General features: G+C 43.0%; 1 protein-coding gene and 1 pseudogene across 2 annotated transcripts in view; one reads left to right on the forward strand and one right to left on the reverse strand.

The window, feature by feature from the left end:
* Nucleotides 1–13,891, reverse strand: part of SLC22A16 (solute carrier family 22 member 16) — a gene marked incomplete at both ends in the record, with an annotated part of 28,084 nt that extends 14,193 nt beyond the window's left edge. Inside the window, 4 exons of the mRNA XM_081250489.1 lie at nucleotides 1,637–2,168; nucleotides 7,991–8,108; nucleotides 11,218–11,697; nucleotides 13,824–13,891. Coding sequence (XP_081106615.1) covers nucleotides 1,637–2,168; nucleotides 7,991–8,108; nucleotides 11,218–11,697; nucleotides 13,824–13,891 — 1,198 coding nt within the window. The remainder of the gene's footprint in view (nucleotides 1–1,636; nucleotides 2,169–7,990; nucleotides 8,109–11,217; nucleotides 11,698–13,823) is intronic.
* Nucleotides 13,892–20,091: 6,200 nt separating this feature from the next.
* LOC308626447 (V-type proton ATPase subunit e 1-like) lies at nucleotides 20,092–20,481 on the forward strand (annotated as a pseudogene). Its single transcript has one exon. The product of its transcript is annotated as a V-type proton ATPase subunit e 1-like (transcript).
* The last annotated feature ends 918 nt before the right edge of the window (nucleotides 20,482–21,399 follow it).

Below are 21,399 nucleotides of genomic sequence, written 5' to 3' on the forward strand. Positions count from 1 at the left end.
ATTTGTCTTGGAAACATTTTTATATTTATGAGACTTCCCAGTTTCTTGAGAATTTACATCTCCATCAAAATTAAGACTATAGCATAAAGATCTAAAACTCCAGCACTCCTAAGCTTCCCCATGCCACACCCCACCCTACTTCATTCTCCTACCATTTGCTGCTCTGTTCTACGAATACTGCATCCTTTCTTCAACTGACACATAGAATGTGTTTGAAGTCAAGATAGGGTCTTTTTACAAACTTGTTGGTCTGCCCAAAAAAAGAGTACAGTTTTTTTTTCTTCAAATTACTTCTCTCATAATTTCTGCTGAGCTATAATAAACAAAAACAGGTGTCTCATTAGAGCACTTTAATGAGAAGGGATGTTAGCTATGTATAAAAATTTTAAAGCAAACTTTTCTGGGGATAATATCAAATACAAGCAGCCTACACAGAAGTAACCAGCTGGACAAACGCATTTCAGACAATTCTCTCGTGTCTGGTATGAATTTGGTTTACCCTAGGAGTCACGCCGCAAGCCATCACAGCAGTATCTGAAGCTACTTTAACCTGCTACTGAATTAAAAGAAGCATGACAGGGCTTCCCTGGTGGCGCAGCGGTTGAGAGTCTGCCTGCCGATGCAGGGGACACGGGTTCGTGCCCTGGTCTGGGAGGATCCCATATGCCGCGGAGCGGCTGGGCCCGTGAGCCATGGCCGCTGAGACTGCGTATCTGGAGCCTGTGCTCCGCAACGGGAGAGGCCACAACAGTGAGAGGCCCACATACAGCCAAAAAAAAAAAAAAAAAAAAAAAAAAGAAGCATGACAACATAAATTACAGTTGCATGTATTTAGGTTATTTTACTGACTAAGATTCCTAAATTAAGGACATTTGAAGGTAGAAAGATACCAGAAGATCTCCAAGACATGTTAAATATTAAAAGGAATGCAGGGCTTCCCTGGTGGCGCAGTGGTTGAGAATCTGCCTGCTAATGCAGGGGACACGGGTTCGAGCCCTGGTCTGGGAGGATCCCACATGCCGCGGAGCAACTAGGCCCGTGAGCCACGACTACTGAGCCTGCGCGTCTGGAGCCTGTGCTCCGCAACAAGAGGCCGCGATAGTGAGAGGCCCACGCACCACGATGAAGAGTGGCCCCCACTTGCCACAACTAGAGAAAGCCCTCACACAGAAATGAACACGCAACACAGCAAAAATAAATTAATTAATTAAAAAAAAAAAAAAAAAAAAAAAAAAAGGAATGCAACTTGCAAAGAACAGTATGTAGTGAATAATCTCATTTATGTTAAAATATAAAACGTTTATCTGCACAAATGTATGGAGACGCATAAAAAGAGATCTGAGAGTACAAGCCAAAGGTTACAGAAGTTACCTCTGAAAGATAGTTCTGAGAGGGCAATGGGCTTCAAGAAAGGGAGCAAACAAGGAGAAGAGGCAGAAGAGGAAGGAGGGACGCAAGTCTTCTAACTGTTTGCATTGTTTTAAAGAGAATATATACATGTGTAACACTAAAAGAGACCATAATCACGTAGTTGGCAGAATTGTTCCTGGTAGGAAAAAAGACAATAGAAACACTCTCAAAACTTGGTAGAAATTTCACTTCATGGCTACAACTTAAATGTAATTTAATCACTTACCCATGAGGAAGAGATTTAAATATTCATTGCCTCCCAAATGAACAGAATTCAAGGAGAAAGTGTAGAACCCCAAACACCCTGTGAACCAAATCAGCCAAACAATAAGTGTCCTTGTTCCAATACTCCAGTCACAAAACAGATCTGATAGGGTGTGCTTCTCAACTTGAGAGGGCTTATTACCAGCAGAACCATCGTGATCCAGTGATAAAAGTTCTGACAGTTTACAGGATCTCGTCCTATTCCACTTGGCCATCGTATCAATTACTTTTTGTGCTTCTTCGTATTTTCCCTCTGAGAGAAGCCAAAAAGGTGTCTCTGGGAGCATCCAACAGCACAGGACAAAGGGGACAGTCACTGTGGAGAGGACTATCTGATAGATCCACCAGGTCCTGACCAAGTAGCCCGTCAAAGCCACCACCATGGTTCCAAAAGCAAAAAAGGAATGCAAGTGGATGGATGCCCACGTCCGAGACTTCATGCCGACAAATTCTGTCGCATAGACAAACACCACCACGAGATAGCCACTTCCAGACTGCAAAACAAAGCAGGGAGGGTGGTCCAGATTTAAGGTCACACACGTAACTACTAAGGAGTCCAATCTCTCTGCAAACCACACATAGGCAAGAAAGAAAATGACAAAGCACTTTTTTCTGAAACCCGTATCATATTTATACAATGGCATTTAATCCGATCCATCCTTCTTTAAATGGGTCCTTTCATCTTCCCACACCCTGTCCACCCCAAATGGCAAAACTTGAGTGGTTATGCATGATATAAATGTTAGACGCTGCCTTTTGCTTCATTTAAATATTCCTCTACAGTGTGAATTTATGTCTCAGTTCCTTGCAAATGTGTGTATCAATTTATCTATATAGAGAAGAGCCTTATTATCAAATCCTAAATTTTAAATGGGGGCAAACAATTTATGGTAACTAGTGAGAAGAAAAAAGATTTGATTAAAACTTCATTTTGACAGGCAATAGCAATAACAACAACAAAAAAACCAGACAAACTGCACTTCAGGGAAATTCAAAATTTCTGTGCATCAAAGGGCACTATCACCAGACTGAAAAGCCAACTTACAGAATGAGATATATGCAAATCATATATCTGATAGGAGACTAACATCCAGAATATGTAGAGAACTCCTAAAACTCAACAATAAAACAAACCCTTACAGGATATTTGGTTCTGTCAGAAACATCCACAAAACATTCGGTCCACACCAAAAGGTCCTTGAAATTTGCTCTTATCCAAAACATCCATGAGCATATTTGGTCTATGCCAAATGGTTTTGGACAGGACCAAATATCAAGTACCTTTTGGCCTGGACCAAATGTTTTATGGATGCTTTGGACAGGACCAAACGTCTGCTAACCAAACAATCAAATTCAAAAATGGATTTTTCGAAAGAAAATACAGGAATGGCAAATAGCACACAAAAAGATGCTCAGCATTACTAATCATTAGGGAAATGCAAATCAAAATCACAATGAGATGCCACCTCATGGCCATTAGGATGGATAGTATCAAAAAAACAAAAAGAAAAACAAACAGGGCTTCCCTGGTGGCACAGTGGTTGAGAGTCCGCCTGCCGATGCAGGGGACACGGGTTCGTGCCCCGGTCCGGGAAGATCCCACATGCCGCGGAGTGGCTGGGCCCGTGAGCCATGGCTGCTGAGCCTGCGTGTCTGGAGCCTGTGCTCCGCAATGGGAGAGGCCGCGGCAGTGAGAGGCCTGCGTACCACAACAACAAAAAAATAAAAATAAAAAAATAACAGGTGTTGGTGAGTATGTGGAGAAATCAGAACCCATATGCACTATTGGTAGGAATGTAAAATGGTACAGCTGCTGTGGAAAACAGTATGGGAATTCCTCAAAAAATTAAGAATATTATTACCATATGATCCAACAATCCTATTTTGGGAATATACCCAAAAGAACTGAAAGTGAGATCTCAAAGAAATATTTTTATACCCATGTTCATAACAGCAATATTCACAGTAGCTAAAATGTGGAAGCAAGCCAAGCATCCATCAACAGACGAATGGATAAGCAAAATGTGGTATATACATACAATGGAGTATTACTTAGCTTTAAAAAAGGAATCTTCTGACATATGCTCCAACATGAATGAACTTTGAGGACATTATACCAAGTGAAATAAGCTAACTCCAAAAAGACAAATACTATGTGATTCCATTTTTATGAGGTACCTAGAGCAGTCAAATTCATAAGACAGAAAACAGGATGGTGGTTGCTAGGGGTTGGGGGGAAGAGGGAATGGGGAGTTATTGTTTAATGAATATAGAGTTTAAGATTTGCAAGATGAAAAGAGTTCTGGAGATGGATAGTGGTGTTGCTTGCACAACAATATAAAGGTACTTAATATGTACTGAACTATATGCACTTAAAAATAATTAAGATGGTAAATATTGTTATGTGTATTTTACCACAATAAAAAAATGGGAGAAAAAACTTTATTTTGAAAATAGGCCTATCTTTTTTTTTAAATAAATAAATTTATTTATTTATGGCTGCATTGAGTCTTCGTTGCTGCGCGTGGGCTTTCTCTAGTTGCAGCAGCGAGCGGTGGGTGGGGGGGCTACTCTCTGTTGCGGTGCACGGGCTTCTCACTGTGGTGGCTTCTCTTGTTGCACTGGCTCTAGGCACGCGGGCTTCAGTAGTTGTGGCTCACAGGCTCTAGAGCACAGGCTCAGTAGTTGTGGCACATGGGCTTAGTTGCTCCGCGGCATGTGGGATCTTCCCGGACCAGGGATCAAACCCGTGTCCCCTGCATTGGCAGGCAGATTCTTAATCACTGCACCACCAGGGAAGCCCCCCAAAATAGGCCTATTTTAATTTAACAAAATTTAGATTATAATAACAATATGTGACCCCTCATGGAATAAACAAAGAATGAAACAAATGATGGATTTTTGTTTGTGTGTGTGAAGGGGGGTGGTGGTGAAAGGATTAGAATTTTTCCTTCAAAATTATTTCACATTTGACTTTTATAAAACAAATCATAAAATTAATTTTTGCAAAGTTATTCTAGAGTGCCATTGATTTCTCCAAAGGCCTCTCTTAATCCTTTGATATTTGAATCATACTCTTTTGAAGGCTCATCTTGTCATTATCCTTGTGGATGTTAATTTCTTCAGAAGTTAACTGGTTTCTATATGGGAAAAGAATCTAAAAAAGAGTAGATATATGTATATGTATAATTGATTCACTTTGCTGTACGGCAGAAACTAACACAACATTGTAAATCAACTATACTCCAATAAAAATTAATTGAAAAAAAAAGGTAACTGGTTTATCTCTGCCAGATCCCAATTGGTCAAGGGATCTGTGTAGGATTCAGGCAGTTTTCCCCCACTGCTTTCAAAGACTTTCTGTAATCTAGAATCTTTTGTAAGATCTGCAATTTCACTTTGCATCAGAGTCACAAAGAGGCTAGCCTACTAGCAGTAAGCAGAGAGGTGCTTGATGGGGACTATTGTATTAATGGTCAGTTTCCTATTTTGTGGCAACAGGTTTTATTTCCCCACGAAACCTTGTAATTGCAAGACTCAGATAATGAACCCTGATAATGAGGACTCCCATACTGAAGAATCCAGTTGTTTGGTAAATTTAAACCCTCAAATACTACAAATTTCCCCATTAAAGTAAGTTATAACATCAGTCCCCAAAATGTTTTTTTCAGTGCCAGTTCTTTTTGTGTTCACTCCCACTTCCTACTGGTTACTTCTGTCACTGGGTTCAAACAATCCATTGCACAACTACCTAAATAATTCCAGAAGCCTCCTTGACACCATTCATACCTGTCACCTCCACTGATAACACTCTATTCCTCACATCTACCCTGACCCCACCCCCAATATAGCAGCCAAAATGATCACTTCACCCCTGAATTCACTGAACTCCTTCAGGGGATTCCCATTGCCTTTAGGAAACCAGGCAAACTCTTTGTCATCCTACAAGGCCCTGCCTCGTCCTCTCTCTCTCCTTCAGCCTTATCACGTATTTCACCTCCTTTCTATTCTCCAGGCATCGGGACCTTCAGTTTCTTCACATCTCAGGGCCTTCTCACTTGCTGCTGCCTCTGCCTGGAAGGTTCTTCTCTCAGCCACCCCTCAGACTAAAAAGCCCCTGACTCTCCAGACTCCCCAACCCATTCCCCGCTGCGGGACCCCCTCCACTGTTAGTCCTCCATTGTCAACATTGCATGGATGTTTTAAATGGCCCGTCAGTGTCTTGACTTCCCCTACCATGTAGGGTTATTGAAACAGCCTGGTCAGGTTGACTTAGCATTACACTCTGTAGGCAGATCCATAAATGTGCTGAGTGAATGAATCTGCCTGCATCTTCCCTACTCAAAATTGTATCACAAATACATTTCCCATAAAAACCAAAGGAAGGAGCCACAGAAAATTAAGGCCACATTTTACAGATGTATTCTATGGGTGGCTGTCTCATGTTCTTGGCTCTGGAAATCAACTCATGGTATTTTGCAAGACCAAAACAGATATTTTTAGAATTATCCTCTTCAATCTTCCAAAAGAGGGCTCCACGCCCTCTCAAGTCCTGTCTGTGCCTCTGTTGTACCATCATTCTCACCAGAAGGTCTCTTATCAAATCTCACTCTGTAGCTACAGAGCCATTTTCTCTTATACCATCCTCAGTGGAGCAGAACTGCTGGTTGTTCTCTTTTGTATTAAAAACTCTCTACATTCCTAGATACATATACATTTTTTAAAGATGCAACACCTTCAATTCTCCTCAAATTTTTTTAATGCATCCTCCTATCCTTGGCCATCTGTGTGGCTTTCTAGGAACCCTTCCCAGCCATCGATGCAGACTCCAAAAGAGGATACACCACCTTGCCCTCTGAGAGGGTGCCGTGACCTCTTCTTCTGAGATTGAAGTCCTTGGCTTCCCTCCAGACCCTTGGATCATCCATTCTGGTGAGAGGGGATGCAGGCCCTACTCTGTGTTCAGCAAGATCACAAGCTCTCCCTGAAGATAAAACTTCACCTGGTTATCCTTGACCAGTGACCTCCAAACAGAATCACTGCTGCTGTTGTTTGGTAATTTGGAAGCTGTCTGGAAGCCTCACCACATGTGGAAACAGCTTCCTCACTCTCTGGTCCACTTCCAGTAATAGCACCCTTGTAGGGAGTGCCTAGTCTGTGCCAGGTACTGAACTGTGGATGCTTACATGAATCTCACCGAATCCTGGTAACAGCCCAGTGAAGCAGGTATTATTTTCTACAGTTTATAGGTCAGAAATTAAGGTTTGACGAGGATAAGGTGTTTGCCCAAGGTCATACAGTTGAGAAGCCGATACATGACAAGGCTGGGATTCAGACTCATGCCCCTTCCACTCTACTCCCCGGTTCCCCGTAACAGAAATGCCCGATGCCTTCTTTAAATTTTTTAAAATTTATTTATTTATTTATTTATTTATTTATTTATTTATTTATGGCTGTGTTGGGTCTTTGTTTCTGTGCTAGGGCTTTCTCTAGTTGTGGCAAGCGGGGGCCACTCTTCATCGCAGTGTGCGGGCCTCTCACTATCGTGGCCTCTCTTGTTGTGGAGCACAGGCTCTAGACGCGCAGGCTCAGTAGTTGCGGCTCGCGGGCCCAGTTGCTCCGCGGCATGTGGGATCTTCCCAGAACAGGGCTCGAACCCACGTCCCCTGCCTTGGCAGGTGGACTCCCAACCACTGCGCCACCAGGGAAGCCCCCGATGCCTTCTTGTGTTCATTCTTCCTGCACATTATACAAATGACTTTCTTAACAATACACCTGAACCTTCTGTTTGGCTCATGCATACAAAGCCTGACTAGACCCATACAATTGCTCAGAAGTAAAATAAATTGTAGCGATTATTTGTAATGGCTACAAAGAATGACTTTTTTTTTCTTTCTTTCCCCTTATGCCTTCCTCTCTCCCTCTTGTTCTCCCTGTCTCCTCTCTCTCTTTTGCTTTAGAGTATCAGCTAGAATCCCCAGTACAATGCCAAGTGGAAGTGATGTTCCACAAATCCTTGCTGTTAGTAATCGTGGAATGTGGACCACCTGTCAGGTGTCGAGTCAAATGTAAAGTTTCTGCCTACTAAGCAACAATTTTTCACTTTAATGAGTTCCATTCTAAGCATAGGACACTAATATTCTACAGAAAGACTTCTGCAGTGGAGTGAACAAAGATTAGTCTTTGATCTCTCTCACTAGATTCTAAATGAACAAGACTAAGAGAGTTAAGGTTTAATATAAAAGTCCTGCAGTGGAATTAAAGAGGCAAAACAAAACAAAGCAAACAAAAAAATCCCAACAACAACCCAACTCACGATAGCAAGAAGGAAGCGTGTGACTATGAAGCTGTAATAATCAAACGTGAATGCCGCTGCTATGCCAAACAAAAATACACCGGTGCTTGTGGCCCACAAGACAAGTCGTCTTCCTGCCCTGAAAAATAAGAATTACACAGAGGAAGGAGCAAGGTGTGGCTGCAACAGCTTAAAACATCCACTCTAATTCATGAAAGATAAGTGCTACGTATATTTTAATAGCTTATGTATCAATATTTGATTGTTGTTATTCATTTATTTTGAGCAAATCATGAGTAAACACACGATTTCTTCAAGAGGCCAGTTTTTCAGTGGACTGGCCTCCACCTGGGCTGCTAATATACACACTCGATCACTCTGGGTGGTCCCCAAAGGACCACCTAACCTGAGATTGGGAGCAAGGAGAGGGAAGATTTGTCCTTTCCCTGTCAGGACCTGCTCTGTGACCTGCTGGATCATCTTCTCTGTTGGGCTGGCTCAGCCCACCAAGGGGAGACAACTCTTACTAAGCCCCTCTAAAAACAGAAGTCTTGCTACATTCCGCTACTAGAATAAGCTGCTTACTTGCCCTATATTTTCACAATTGGGAAGTGCGTTTCTTTGCCTAAAAAGCAAACAAATAACAATTATATGCCTACAGACTTAAAAAAAATGAGATGTAATTCACATGCCATAAAATTCAACCTTTTAAAGTACACAATTCAGTGGCTTTTAGTGTATTCACAGAGTTGTGCAACTCTTATTACTATCTAGTTCCAAGGCATTTTCATCACTCCAAAAAGAAACCACACCCAGGAGTCACCATTCCCCATGCCCTGCTCCCTCTAGCCCCTGACAGCCACTAATCTGCTTTCTGTTTTTACAGAGTTGCCTATTCTGGACTCTATATATAAATGGAGTTGCACAATATATAACCTGGCTTATTTCACTAAGCATTATGTTTTCAATCTTCATCCATGTTATAGTACTTCATTCCTTTTTATGACTAGATAACATCCCATTGCATGGCTAATACCACCTTTTGTTTATCCATTCATCAGTTGATGGACACCTGGATTGTTTCTGCTTTTTGGGCTATTATGAATAACGCCGCCATTAATATTTGTGAACAAGATTTTGTGTAAAGTTATGTTTCAATTCTCTTGGATATATACCTAGGGGTGGAATTGCTGGGTCATAAGCTACTTTATGTTTAATTTTTTGAGGAACTGCCAAACTGTTTTCTAGGATGGCTGCCCCAGTTTTACAATCCCACCAATTTCTCCACATCCTTGGCAACACTTGCGGTTGCCTGTCTTTTTGATTATAGCCATTCTAGTGAGCTATTTGATTATAGCCACCCCACTGTGGCATTGATTTACGTTTCCCTAATGATTAATGATGTTGAGCATTTTTATATGTGTTTTTTGGCCATTTGTATATATTCTTTGGCCAAATACCTATCCAGATCATCTGTCCATTTTTAAATTGGGTTATTTTGTCTTCTTACTGTTGAGTTATAAGTGTTCTTTATATATTCTAAATACTAGACTATCATTAGATATGTGATTTGCAGATATTTTCTCCCTGTGAGATGTCCCTGACAGATAATTGTAAGGCAAAAAAAATACAGTCCTGAGATTCCAACCAACAGGCTTGCCCAGTGCAGCAGAGGGTATGCAAGCAAACTGGAAACTGTCACTTTCATGGCCTCAGCCTTCTCTGCTCCCACATGCATTAGTAGGGATTGTTGGCCCTGCACATAAATGTTCCAAATCTCATTTGAGCCCTGAATGCCATTTAAAACTATTTTTCATCCATCCCTGATCAACCCCCTGTACCACCCACAAAGTCTTCGCTCTCAGCAGATGAGCAGCCCTCTCCTGCAGAGAACAGAGACCATCAAAGAGAAAGCCCCACAAGTTCCTGGTCTGCCCACCTGCCAACATGACCTGCATCTGCCTTCAGGCTTCTTTTCTTTCCTCCTCTCCAGAGACACACACCTTTTCTCTCCAAATACCATTTTGCAGTCTTTGTATAGGACCATGTCCCTTCCCACCTCCTCTGAGGCCTTATTCTACCAATTACTTCTTTTTCCTCTTTCTCCTCTGACTTATCCCTTTCAGTTTGAGTCTCTTCCAGTCAAAGACAAGAACCTTCTCTGGATCCCATCACTCTGGTAGCCACTTTGCATCTTGTAGTTCCTCCACTGACAGACTTACCAAAAGGGAATATCTACCTCTTCATCTCCTATTTTGTTCCTTTCCCCACTGACACCCTAACTCCCACACTTCCCAGGAAGACAGTTATGAAGCAGAAGATTCTTAAACACTGAAACATAACTTCAATCACCAAATAATAACTAGACTCCACTTCTGCTCCAATTTCATTATTCATATGCCACCTCCTGGAGGGGATGTGTGTGTTGGGGGGAAAGACCTGGGTACTCCTCCCTTTAGGCTTCCACAGTCTTTGCCTCCATTGCTTTTACTTCTAGTATGGCCCTGGACAAAACAAAGCTCTATAATTTTTATTTGGATGTGTTTGTTGGCCCCATTTGACTAGCACACCCTGAGGGCAGGGATTTCTGACCTAAGCAGTTGTTTTTAGGTTCCCAGTACCCAGCACATACCTGTAAAACTCACAACTATGGGGACCAAATAAATAAGTTCATCTCTGTACTTTAGGACAGATATGAAAAGTGTGGTCCATGTCCATATAGAGATGAACTTTGCTTTATTTTAAGAGCTACATATTCATTTTAATGTGTATTTCTTAAAAATATGGCTAGTATATCACACAATTTCATAGATATTACTGCTTAGGACCAGACTATCCTCCTAAAAAGCAAGTCTATTTAAAGAAAAAAAATTCACTACTGAGTGGTTATATGTACCTACTGAGTGGTTATGTGTCCAAGGTAATTTTCTGTATTAATTTTGCAATAACCCTCTGAGGTGAGCGCTATTATTTTCATTGCCAGCTTACACATGGGATTCTGAAACACATGTTAGGCAATTCACCCAGGTCCCACAGCTAATAAATGGCAGAACACAGGCAGACTGTCTTCAGAACCCATCCCCTAAACACTATGTTATTTTGTGTCTCTAAATAACAGATCAGCAAGGAATTTAGATAGGAGGTATGAAAATGACTACAGTTTTGAACATAATTCCCTGTCCCCTAAGAAAATCAGAAAGGAAAATAAACCCTACACTGATGCAACAATACTAAACATTTCATTTTACCTGTCAGAAAGGTAGCCGAAGATCACCGCTCCCAGCAGGACTCCAAGCATAAATGTAGGCTGGATCAGCCTTCCAAACCATTCTCGGTTACACACCAGATCCCACTCAGTCACCACGGTGCTGTGCCACTTGCTCTTGTCATAGATGTAGCCATCCAAGCAAGGGAAACTACTCTTATGGCCGTTATAATCATAGTTCAAACTCGACTTGTCATCCCTCCGGAACCTGTGACAGCTTGTGAGCTCCCAAATCTCACCGTCCTGTAGCTGCACTATTATGTGATCTTCACGGCCTATGGAAAACTGGGTCCAGATGTCCTCCAACCTCCAACTAGAGATATCTTGGAAAAGAACCCGACTCACATTGCCTGGGGGCCTGCAAGTATGCTGTGGGGACACTGACAAGAACACAGAAGCCAAGTAATGGATACCACAAGAGATGTTCTGGAAGGCACATATAAAATAGAGGAATATCTGGTATCTGCAAAGAGAAAAAAAAAATCAAGTTATTATATCTGGCTTATGGGCTAAAAAAAGACATGCAAATATGAAAGGTCTCCATTATGCCTTAGCTTGGATAAAGGGATAAACACAGAAATAATTATAGATATGTGTGTATACATAGGTGTATATATCTGTCAACAGGGCCTAAAAGCGATGATATCCCAATAGCAACAAGCACATCAGTGCCCAGATCTTGGGCTCTAAATATCATTCTCCAATAAAAGGAACCAGGAAAAATGTCTGATTCTAAGACCAGGACAGGGAGAATACAAAATAAGCCTGGAGCATCTTACAGTATCAGAAAGTAAGGAAGCACTCAAAATACAAAAAACGTGGTGGCATGTCAAGGGGATAGAGGAACCAGTATGAAAGAGCTCCCAAGGGGCTGTATGTATCAGAGGTTTGGAGCTCAGTCTGAATCCTGGCCTGCCACTCACTGCTAACGTGATCCTGGGAATACATGAAGGACCTGGCTGAGTCCCAGGGTTGTGCTCAGGAGAGCACCATGGTTGACAGCATGGACTGTGAAGGCCAATGGATGTCCAATTCTGCTCTGCTACTAACAGATTTGTGATTTAGGTGCAAGGCCTGGTTTTCTCATGTGTGAAATGAGTGATGCCACCAATATCATGGGACTGTAGTGAAGGTTAAAGAAGGTAACATGGGGCTTCCCTGGTGGCACAGTGGTTGAGAGTCCGCCTGCCGATGCAGGGGACATGGGTTCGTGCCCCGGTCCGGGAGGATCCCACGTGCCGCGGAGCGGCTGGGCCCGTGAGCCATGGCCGCTGAGCCTGCGCATCCGGAGCCTGTGCTCTGCAACGGGAGAGGCCACAACAGTGAGAGGCCCGCGTACCGCAAAAAAAAAAGAAGATAACATGTACAAAGAACTTATGACAGAGCCAGGCACAGCTCAGCATTCAATAATGCAGGTATCAGGAGGAAGCAGGGGAGGGCTGGGACCTCCTGCTCCACCACTTCTTTTTTGTGTACACTGAGAATCATAACCAACATTTGTGCAACTTTCCACCCTGGAGAACAGCACATCATCATCTCTTCACCACAAGCCTGGGAGGGAGCTAAAGGCAGGAATGATTATAATTCTCACTTGGCAGATAGGAAACTGAGGCACAGTATTCCCATGGTCACGTTCGCGGTGAGTGGCAGGCCAGGATTCAGACTGAGCTCCCAACCTCTGATCCGCACGCTGTATGGCCCCTCACCCAGCTACCTCTCCTCCCAAAACGTTCCAGGTCAGACAGAGAAGTGTTTTCTCCATGAATGAATGAATGAATACACTTTAAAATTTTTAAATTAATTTGACAAATGAAAAGAGGGTGGCAATCGTACAAAGGTTAAACCTAGGTCCCACCTTGCCGTAGCTTTGGGTCCTTGACCCACAGACTGAGGGACCTGTGGGTTCCTCAGTGTCCCAATCATTAAGATAAGGATTCACCCCCTTTGCAAGATTCCGTGGGCATCAAATAAAGCACTGTGTAGCTGGCACATATTAGGTTGCTATAGACGGAAAACAAAACAAAACAAAACAACAACCGCTAACGGTTGTTTCTGGAGCAATTCAATACCTGCCAGGCACTGAGGGAGACTCTACTGCGGGGCGGGGCGGGGCGGGGCGGGGCAGCAGTCGTCTGGGGCAGTGAAAGAGGAGCCCGTTTGGCCGTTTAGAGAAATGAGCCGCCAAGAACAGGCATTCCTCTACTCCTGTGAGCTGGCTTTCCAGCCGGGGCTCGGACGCCGGCAACCGCAGACGGCGCGCCCCAGGTTCCACCTGCCAAGCGGTAGGCGCGCCTGACGAGCCCTGCAACCACCACTCCCGAAGCGAGCCCCAGCGCCCACTGCTTGCTCTGGGGAGGTGCCGCCGCCAGAGTTCGAGAGGATGAGCCCAGCCAGGGCCAGGAGTCAGGACGCAGGCCTCCCGACTTCTCTGGGAAAGGACGGATGGAAATGTTTTCGGATCGCGAGCTCAGCGCGAGAACCCCGTCGCAACGAGAAGAAACAGACCCCACCGGCGCCTCCCCCAACTCGGCTCCCGCTCCGCCCCCCCCGGCACCGACCTCCCTCCTCACCCCCACTCCAATTCCCTACCTGCCAAAGTGCCCCACGCTGTCAAAAATCAGCTCCAAGTTGCCGGACCCCACGCTGCCGCACCCCATGCTGCCGCCGTGCCCCGCGCTCCTAAGCCGGACGCGCGAGGCTCGCCTAGAGCCGGGGGCTGCGGGCACAGCGCCCAGCCCAGCCCAGCCCTGCCCAGCCCAAACCGGCCCCCGCCCGCAGCGCCTCGGCCCGCCCCGGCTTCTGCGTCCCCCGCGCGTCAAAGTGCTCGAGCCGCGCGCGGGGCCAGGCTTTGTTCCTCTCTCTTCCCAACGAGCGAGTCCCCGCCGCCGCGGCCTCTTTCACAGTGCGCTGTGCTCCCGGAGCCCGCAGTAGCACGGTGCGCCCAGCCCCGCCACTTCCCGCGGCCTCCCCGCCGCCCCATCAGACCCTGGCCACTCACCACGTCCGTTTGGGTTGCCGCTCGAGGGAAGCGCCGGTGCCTGGGTAAAGGTTGTCGCCCGACAGCCCAAGGCGGGAATGCGGAGGCCGGGGTTCGGTCTGGAGCCGCGCACCTTACCTCCGTGGCTCTCAAACTTGTGCTTGAGTCTACCCCAGCACTTGGCTTTATATGCACATTTCTGGACTCCACTCTTGGGCACAAATATCGCTTTCTCAGAGAAGTCCACCCCTTTGAGGGCCGCCAGGACAGGGATGTACAAGAGCAGGGCATAGAGAATGGATTCTGATGACCCTGAGAAGTGGCAGGATCTTGCAGAGCTCTGTGAAATATCTTATGTTAACCAAAGGGCAAAGGGAACTCCCTGGGTGGAAACTTAAGCAGAATAGTGAAAATAGCAAACTTGTACTTGAAGAGGATTTGAAAAAGAGGAAAGCGCATCTCCCAAAGTACCTCCCTTACCTACTTGTCACAAAGCCTGCAATAACACCATTAATGATTTATTTATTTTTGTTATGAATAATTCTATTTTCTTTTGAAATGCAAATGCTCCTGGAATGATTAATCCATTAAGTAATAAACAATTTGGAATGGATTTTTTTTAATTAGGTAGATTCTTACTAACTAGAAAGTCTTAAGGTTAGAAATGCTGGGGAGGTACACATGGTGGGGGGAGGGGGGAGATATGGGGAAAGTTGAACTTTTATCTGCTATTCTAATTACACCAAATAGAAATGGCACAACATAGATAAAATGGACAAATTCCCTGAAAGACACAAACTACCAACACCCACTCAAGAAAAAAACAGATAACCAGAATAGCCCTATATCTATTAAAGAAATTGAATGTGTAGTTAAAAACCTTCCCGCAAAGAAAACCCGAGGCCCAAACATTTAAGGAAGAAATAATACTGATTCTGCACATAACACTTCAAGAAAACTGAAGAGTAGGGAATACCTCCCAGCTCATTCTATGGGCCAATATTATCCTGATACCAGAACCAGGCAAAGACATAAGAAAACCACAGACCAGTATACCCCATGAAGATAGACATAAAAAATTCTTAACAAAAGTTTAGCAAATTGAATGCATCTTTCTATAAAAAGGACAATACATCATGACCAAGTAAGGTTTATTCCAAGAAAGCAAGAGTGGTTTAACATCTGAAAATCAATCAGTAACATTCACCATACTAACAAACTAAAAAAGAAAAACCATATGATTATCTCAATAGATGCAAAAAAAGCATTTGACAAAAAACCTAACATCCTTTCATAATAAAGACACTCAACAAACTAGGAATAGAATGTATTATGATCTGTTTCTGCCCATAGAACACTTATGACATGAAATGTGTGGGTTTTTGCTCATACCAACAACCAATTCTCCAGCTCTCCAAATACCAGCTGGGTTACCTAAATGTAATTCAAATCTGACACCAACTATTGGAGTTAGCATCAGATCCCACAAGTTGAGGGCTCAGTCCCACAATACTGTCCCCTATTTCAGATGCCAATCACAAGTCCGAGGCTTCCCGTAATTCTGATAAACTGACAAAAATCAGGGTTCCCACTACCCCCTCCTCAGGTTCAATAATTTGCTAGAACAGCTCATAGAATTCAGGAAAACACTTTACTTACATTTACCTGTTTATTATAAAAGGTATTATAAAGGCTACAGATGAACAGCCAGATGAAGAGATACATAGGGCAAGGTACGGAGGAAGGAACACGGAAGGCACGCCACCTTTCCAGCACCCCATATGTTCACCAACCCAGAAGTTCTCTCAATCTCAATGGAGGTTACATTACACAGGCATGGTTGATTAAATCATTGGCCACTGGTGATTAACTCACACTCCAGCCCCTCTCCCTTCCTGGGAGGTCAGAAAGCAGGGCTGAAACTTCCAACTCTCTAATGTCTGCCTTGGTCTTTCTAGAAACCAGCTCCCATTTTTAAGTTATCTAGGGGTCTCCAGCCACCAGTCATCTTATTACCATACCAGAAAGACACCTTTATCACCCTAGAGATTCTAAGGGTCTTAGAAGCTCTTGTGTCAGGAACTGGGAATTAAGACCAAATATGATAACAACAGATCCTCCTATCACCCCTATCACTCAGGAACTTTCAAGGGCTTTAGGAGCTCTGTGCCAGGAACTGAGAATTAAGACGGAATATGTATTTCTTATTATATCACAGTATCACAGAAGGGAATTTCCTCAATCTGATAAAAGTCATCAACAAAAAACTCATAGCTAATAGCATACTTAATGTCTGAAAGACTGAACACTTTCTCCCTAAGATCAGGAATAAAATAAGGATGTCCACTCTCACTGCCACTATATTGTACTGGGGGTTCAGGCAAGAAAAGAGAAAAAGAAAAAGTTCTCCAGATTAGAAAGGAAGAAGTAAAACTGTCTGTATTCACAGATGATATGATAATCTATGTAGACAATCTGATGGAGTTTACAAAAAAAAAAAAACCTATTAGAATAAGTGACTTTGGCAAAGTTGCATGATAACAAGATTAATATACAACAAATTAATTGTATGTCTATATGCTAACAGTGAACAACTGGAAATTGAAATTTAAAAAAACATTTTAATAGCACTGAAAATATAAATATTTAGGGATAAATCTAACAAAAAATGTGCAAGATGTATCACTAAAATCTAGGTATGTGCATGTATTCTGCAACTTGATTTTTCCTCTGAATATTTGTTTGTGAAATTCATGCATATTAATATGTGTAGCTCTAGTTCATTTCTTTTTCATTGTTATTTAGTACTCCATTGTTCCAACAAACCACAATTTACTTAACCATCTTCTAATTGATGGACATGCAGATTGTATTCAGATTTTTACTACAGCAATACTGCTATAAAGAGTCCCTATGTATATATATTAGAGTTTTTCTAAGGTATATACCTAGGAATGGAGTTGTTGTGTTGTAAGGCACATACATCAACTATTAAATATTGCTGAATTGCTCTCCAAAGTGGTCATACGAATTTGCCTTCCAACCGGGAGGCTATAAAAGTTCCCCACACCTTTGTCACAATACTTGTTTCATCAGACCCTTAAACATTAGTCAGTGCCAGAGATGTGAAATGGTATTATGTTGGAGTTTAAATCTGCATTTCCCTAATTAGTACTGAGGTTGTACATCTTTTCATATCTTCATTGATCATTTGGTTTTCCTTTCCTGAGAATTACCTATTCATATTTTTGTACATTTTTCTATTAGGTTATTTTTATTTATTTTGATTTGTAAGGGCTTTTTGTATATTCCAGATACCTTTGTCAGTTAAGCATTAGGAATAATTGTATTTTCAATCTCTTTATGGTGTTTTTTGATGATCAGAAGTGATATTTTTTTATTTTAATTAAGTCAAATCCATAAATATTTTCCTTTATAGTTTGTGATTTTGTATTTTGTTTTAAATTTTTTGTTTTTCCATGAGGTGACAAAAATATTCTGTTTTCTTCTAAAAGTTTTAGCCTTTGGCTTTTCTTATTTACGTCTTAAAGCCACTGGAACAGATTATTTGATTTGAGGTAAAGATCCAATTTTGTTTTTTTCCATACACGTAAAAAATCATTCCAGCACCATTTATTGAATATATTCCATCCTTTTCTCTGCATTTTCACCTCTGTCATCTATAAAGTTTCTATTTACATGTGGGTTTGTTCTGGACTCTCTAAATCTGTTCCATTGGTCTATTTACTTGTTCCTGTGCCCATGTGTCTTTATCATTTAGTTTTATGCATCTGCTCCAATCTTTTACTACTACTTCTCCAAAATAGCTCTTATCACCATGATCTCCATATTGCCAAATTCTATGGTCAGTTTTCAACCCTTATTTTACTCAATGTCCACCGTTAAAAAATAATTTTAAAAGGTAAAATCATGACTCGCATACAAATATACAATGAACACGTCAATGATTTGATTTGATTTTTAAAATTTATTTATTTATTTTTGGCTGCGTTGGGTCTTTGTTGCTTTGTGCGGGCTTTCTCTAGTTGCGGCGAGTGGGGGCAACTCTTTTTTTTTTTTTTTTTTTTGCGGTACGCGGGCCTCTCACTGTTGTGGCCTCTCCCGTTGCAGAGCACAGGCTCTGGACGCGCAGGCTCAGCGGCCATGGCTCACGGGCCTAGCCGCTCCGCGGCATGTGGGATCTTCCTGGACCGGGGCACGAACCCGCGTCCCCTGCATCGGCAGGCGGACTCTCAACCAGTGCGCCACCAGGGAAGCCCGTGGGCTACTCTTTTGTTGCGGTGTGTGGGCTTCTCATTGCGGTGGCTTCTCTTGTTGCGGAGCATGGGCTCTAGGCGCGTGGGCTTCAGTAGTTGTGGCTCGTGGGCTCTAGAGCTCAGGCTCAGCAGTTGTGGTGCACGGGCTTAGTTGCTCCGCGGCACGTGGGATCTTCCCAGACCAGGGCTCGAACCAGTGTCCCTTGCATTGGCAGGCGGATTCTTAACCACCGAGCTACCAGAGAAGCCCCTCTTTTAATCGTTAATTAATGAGGGAACTAATAAGATGTTACAATCAGTTCAAAGAAGAATTCAATGAAGCCCAAGTATTAAAGCAATAAGGAATTCTAGAACAGATTTACAAATAGATGCAGAACTTTTCTATCCACAGGGTAATTGCATTCCACCAGTGCAATCAGTTGCATTCCACGGGATGCAATTCAGTTCTGTGGACAAGAATCATTGGCTATGATCAGTTTTCCACAACTTAAAAAGTTATAAAATAGCTCAAAGACAATGAAAGATGAAGATAACCCTAAAGGGTATACTAGACAGACATTCTATTTGGCAGGTGGGGGGGTGGGGGGCGCTCATTTCAAAATCTTTCACAGTGTTTACTGGCACCACAATATCATATTGTCCTTCTTGACACATCTTCCTTTGCTTCTGTGCCAGCCCAGTCTCTTGATTTTCCTATTACTTTGCCACTTTCTGTATCTCAGTCTCTTCGATCCTCCTCTTCTTCCCATTTTCTCTATATGTTGGAGTGCCCCAGGGCTCTGAGCTCTCTCTTCTTTTTTTACACTCTCCCTAGTAGCATCATGTAGTCCAAGAGTTGGTAAACTACAGTCCATGGGCCAAATCTGGCCTGCCACTTGCTTCTACAAATAAAGTTTTATTGGGACATAGTCATGCTCATTCATTCATAGATTACCTACAGCTGCTTTCATACTACAGTGGCAGACTTAAGTAGCTATGACTGACTGTATGACCCACAAAGCCTAAAATATTTACTATCTGGCCCTTCTGTTTGCCCTTCTGCTGGCAAACAGAAAAAAGCATACCAACCGTGATCTAGTCCTATGGCTTTCAAAACTTACATTAATGACTCCCAAATTTATATGTCCAAGCTGACCTCACCCCAGGACTCCAGACTTGTTAATACCACTACCTTCTCCATGTCTCCATCACCTACCTAAAAGCCACCTCAAACTTACCATGGCCACCCTCAATCCTGCTTCTCTCCAGAACTTCCCACTTCAGTAAATGGCACCACTTTCACCCAGTTGCTTAGGCCAAAACCCTTGGTATCTTCTTTTACTCCTCTCCCGTTTTCACACTCCACATCCTTTTCCATCAGAAAATTCTAGTTGCTCTGCCTTTATAATAGAGCTTGATTCTGAACACTTCTCTCCACCCCCACTGCTAACCTCTTTATCCAAACCATCATCCCTTGTTAGATTATGCAACATCCTCCTAACTGGTCCCCTTGCTTCCTCCCTTGCCCCACACAGCAGGCAAGCGTTCCTGAAAAATATAATTCAAGTTGACACTTCCGGATGGGACCAAAGTGAGGTGGGGGCTGACACCTCCCGCAGTAACCATGGTGTATACTGGCTTCACAGTGCCTCTCATCGTGATGAGTGTGTTCTAGGGCTTCCTTGGCTTCTTGGTGCCCTGGGTTCATCCCTAAGGGTCCCAACTGGGGAGTTATCATCATTATCATCACCATGTTGGTGACCTGTTCAGTTTGCTGCTATCTCTTTTGGCTGATTGCAGTTCTGGCCCAACTTAACCCTCTCTTTGGACCACAGTTGAAAAATGAAACCATCTGGTAGGTACCTCAAACATCATTGGCCTTGAGGAAGAAGACCTGCTCACCAGGACTCAGTCATTGAGGTCACGAAGAGAACTCCTCTAGATGCAAAAGCACCTCCATACCCAGACCACCTTCCCTGACTTGCCCACCTTGGCCGTCAGCTCCCTTAAACATTCACACCACATTTGAATATCTTATTCTAGAATGAAGTATTTTTTCCTGTCTCCTTCTTTACATTTTGATGAATGATGTGCCTATTTAATCTACACTGTGCTGCTTCCACAAAATGTTTATGTACTCTTCCTAGATAGAAAGTGCCTGGGGATTTGAAGGTGGCTCCTGCCTGCTCACAACATGAGAATGAGGGAAGTGTTTGGAAACTGTTATACACAGTAAGACTGCAGTGGGGCAGTCAGTAGGAGAACATGTTCAGAGGGAAAATCTGTCTCACCAGAATTATACCAAAGTATATTTTCAGGATGAATTTCTTATTTCTGCCATCTTTTGGAATAAATAATTTTTCTACTTTCTATGGGAAAAAAAAATATATATATATATAAAATTCAGATCATGACACTCCCTTGCTCAGCAGCTTCCTAGCACGCTTAGAATAAAATCAAAGTCCTTCCATGACCCTGGTTGCTTCTCTGACTCATCTCCTACCTCTCTTTCTCAACCACTCTTCACTCCAGCCACACTGGCCTCCTAGCTCATTCCTCTAACACAGCAAACACACCCCGATCCCTGCACTTTACACTTGCTATTCCCTCTACCTCAAAACTTCTTCTTTTTTCCACTTTGACTTTCTGTTTATTTTTCAATTTAAGATTATGTCCCAAATAAAACAGCCACAACAATAAAACCAAACAGGGAATTCCCTGGTGGTCCAGTGGTTAGGACTCCACGCTCTCACTGCCAAAGGCCTGGGTTTGATTCCTGGTTGGGGAACTAAAATCCCACAAGCCGCAAAGCACGGCCAAAACCAAAAACAAAAATCAACAGCAAAAAAAAAAAAATCACACCCCGCCTGCCACAGTCTGGAAACTTTCCTGTAACTTTTATTTTCCATGCTTTACTGAGATATAATTGACA

Source organism: Mesoplodon bidens (assembly GCF_964165515.1).
Source record: "Mesoplodon bidens genome assembly, chromosome: 12".
Lineage (NCBI taxonomy): Eukaryota > Metazoa > Chordata > Mammalia > Artiodactyla > Ziphiidae > Mesoplodon > Mesoplodon bidens.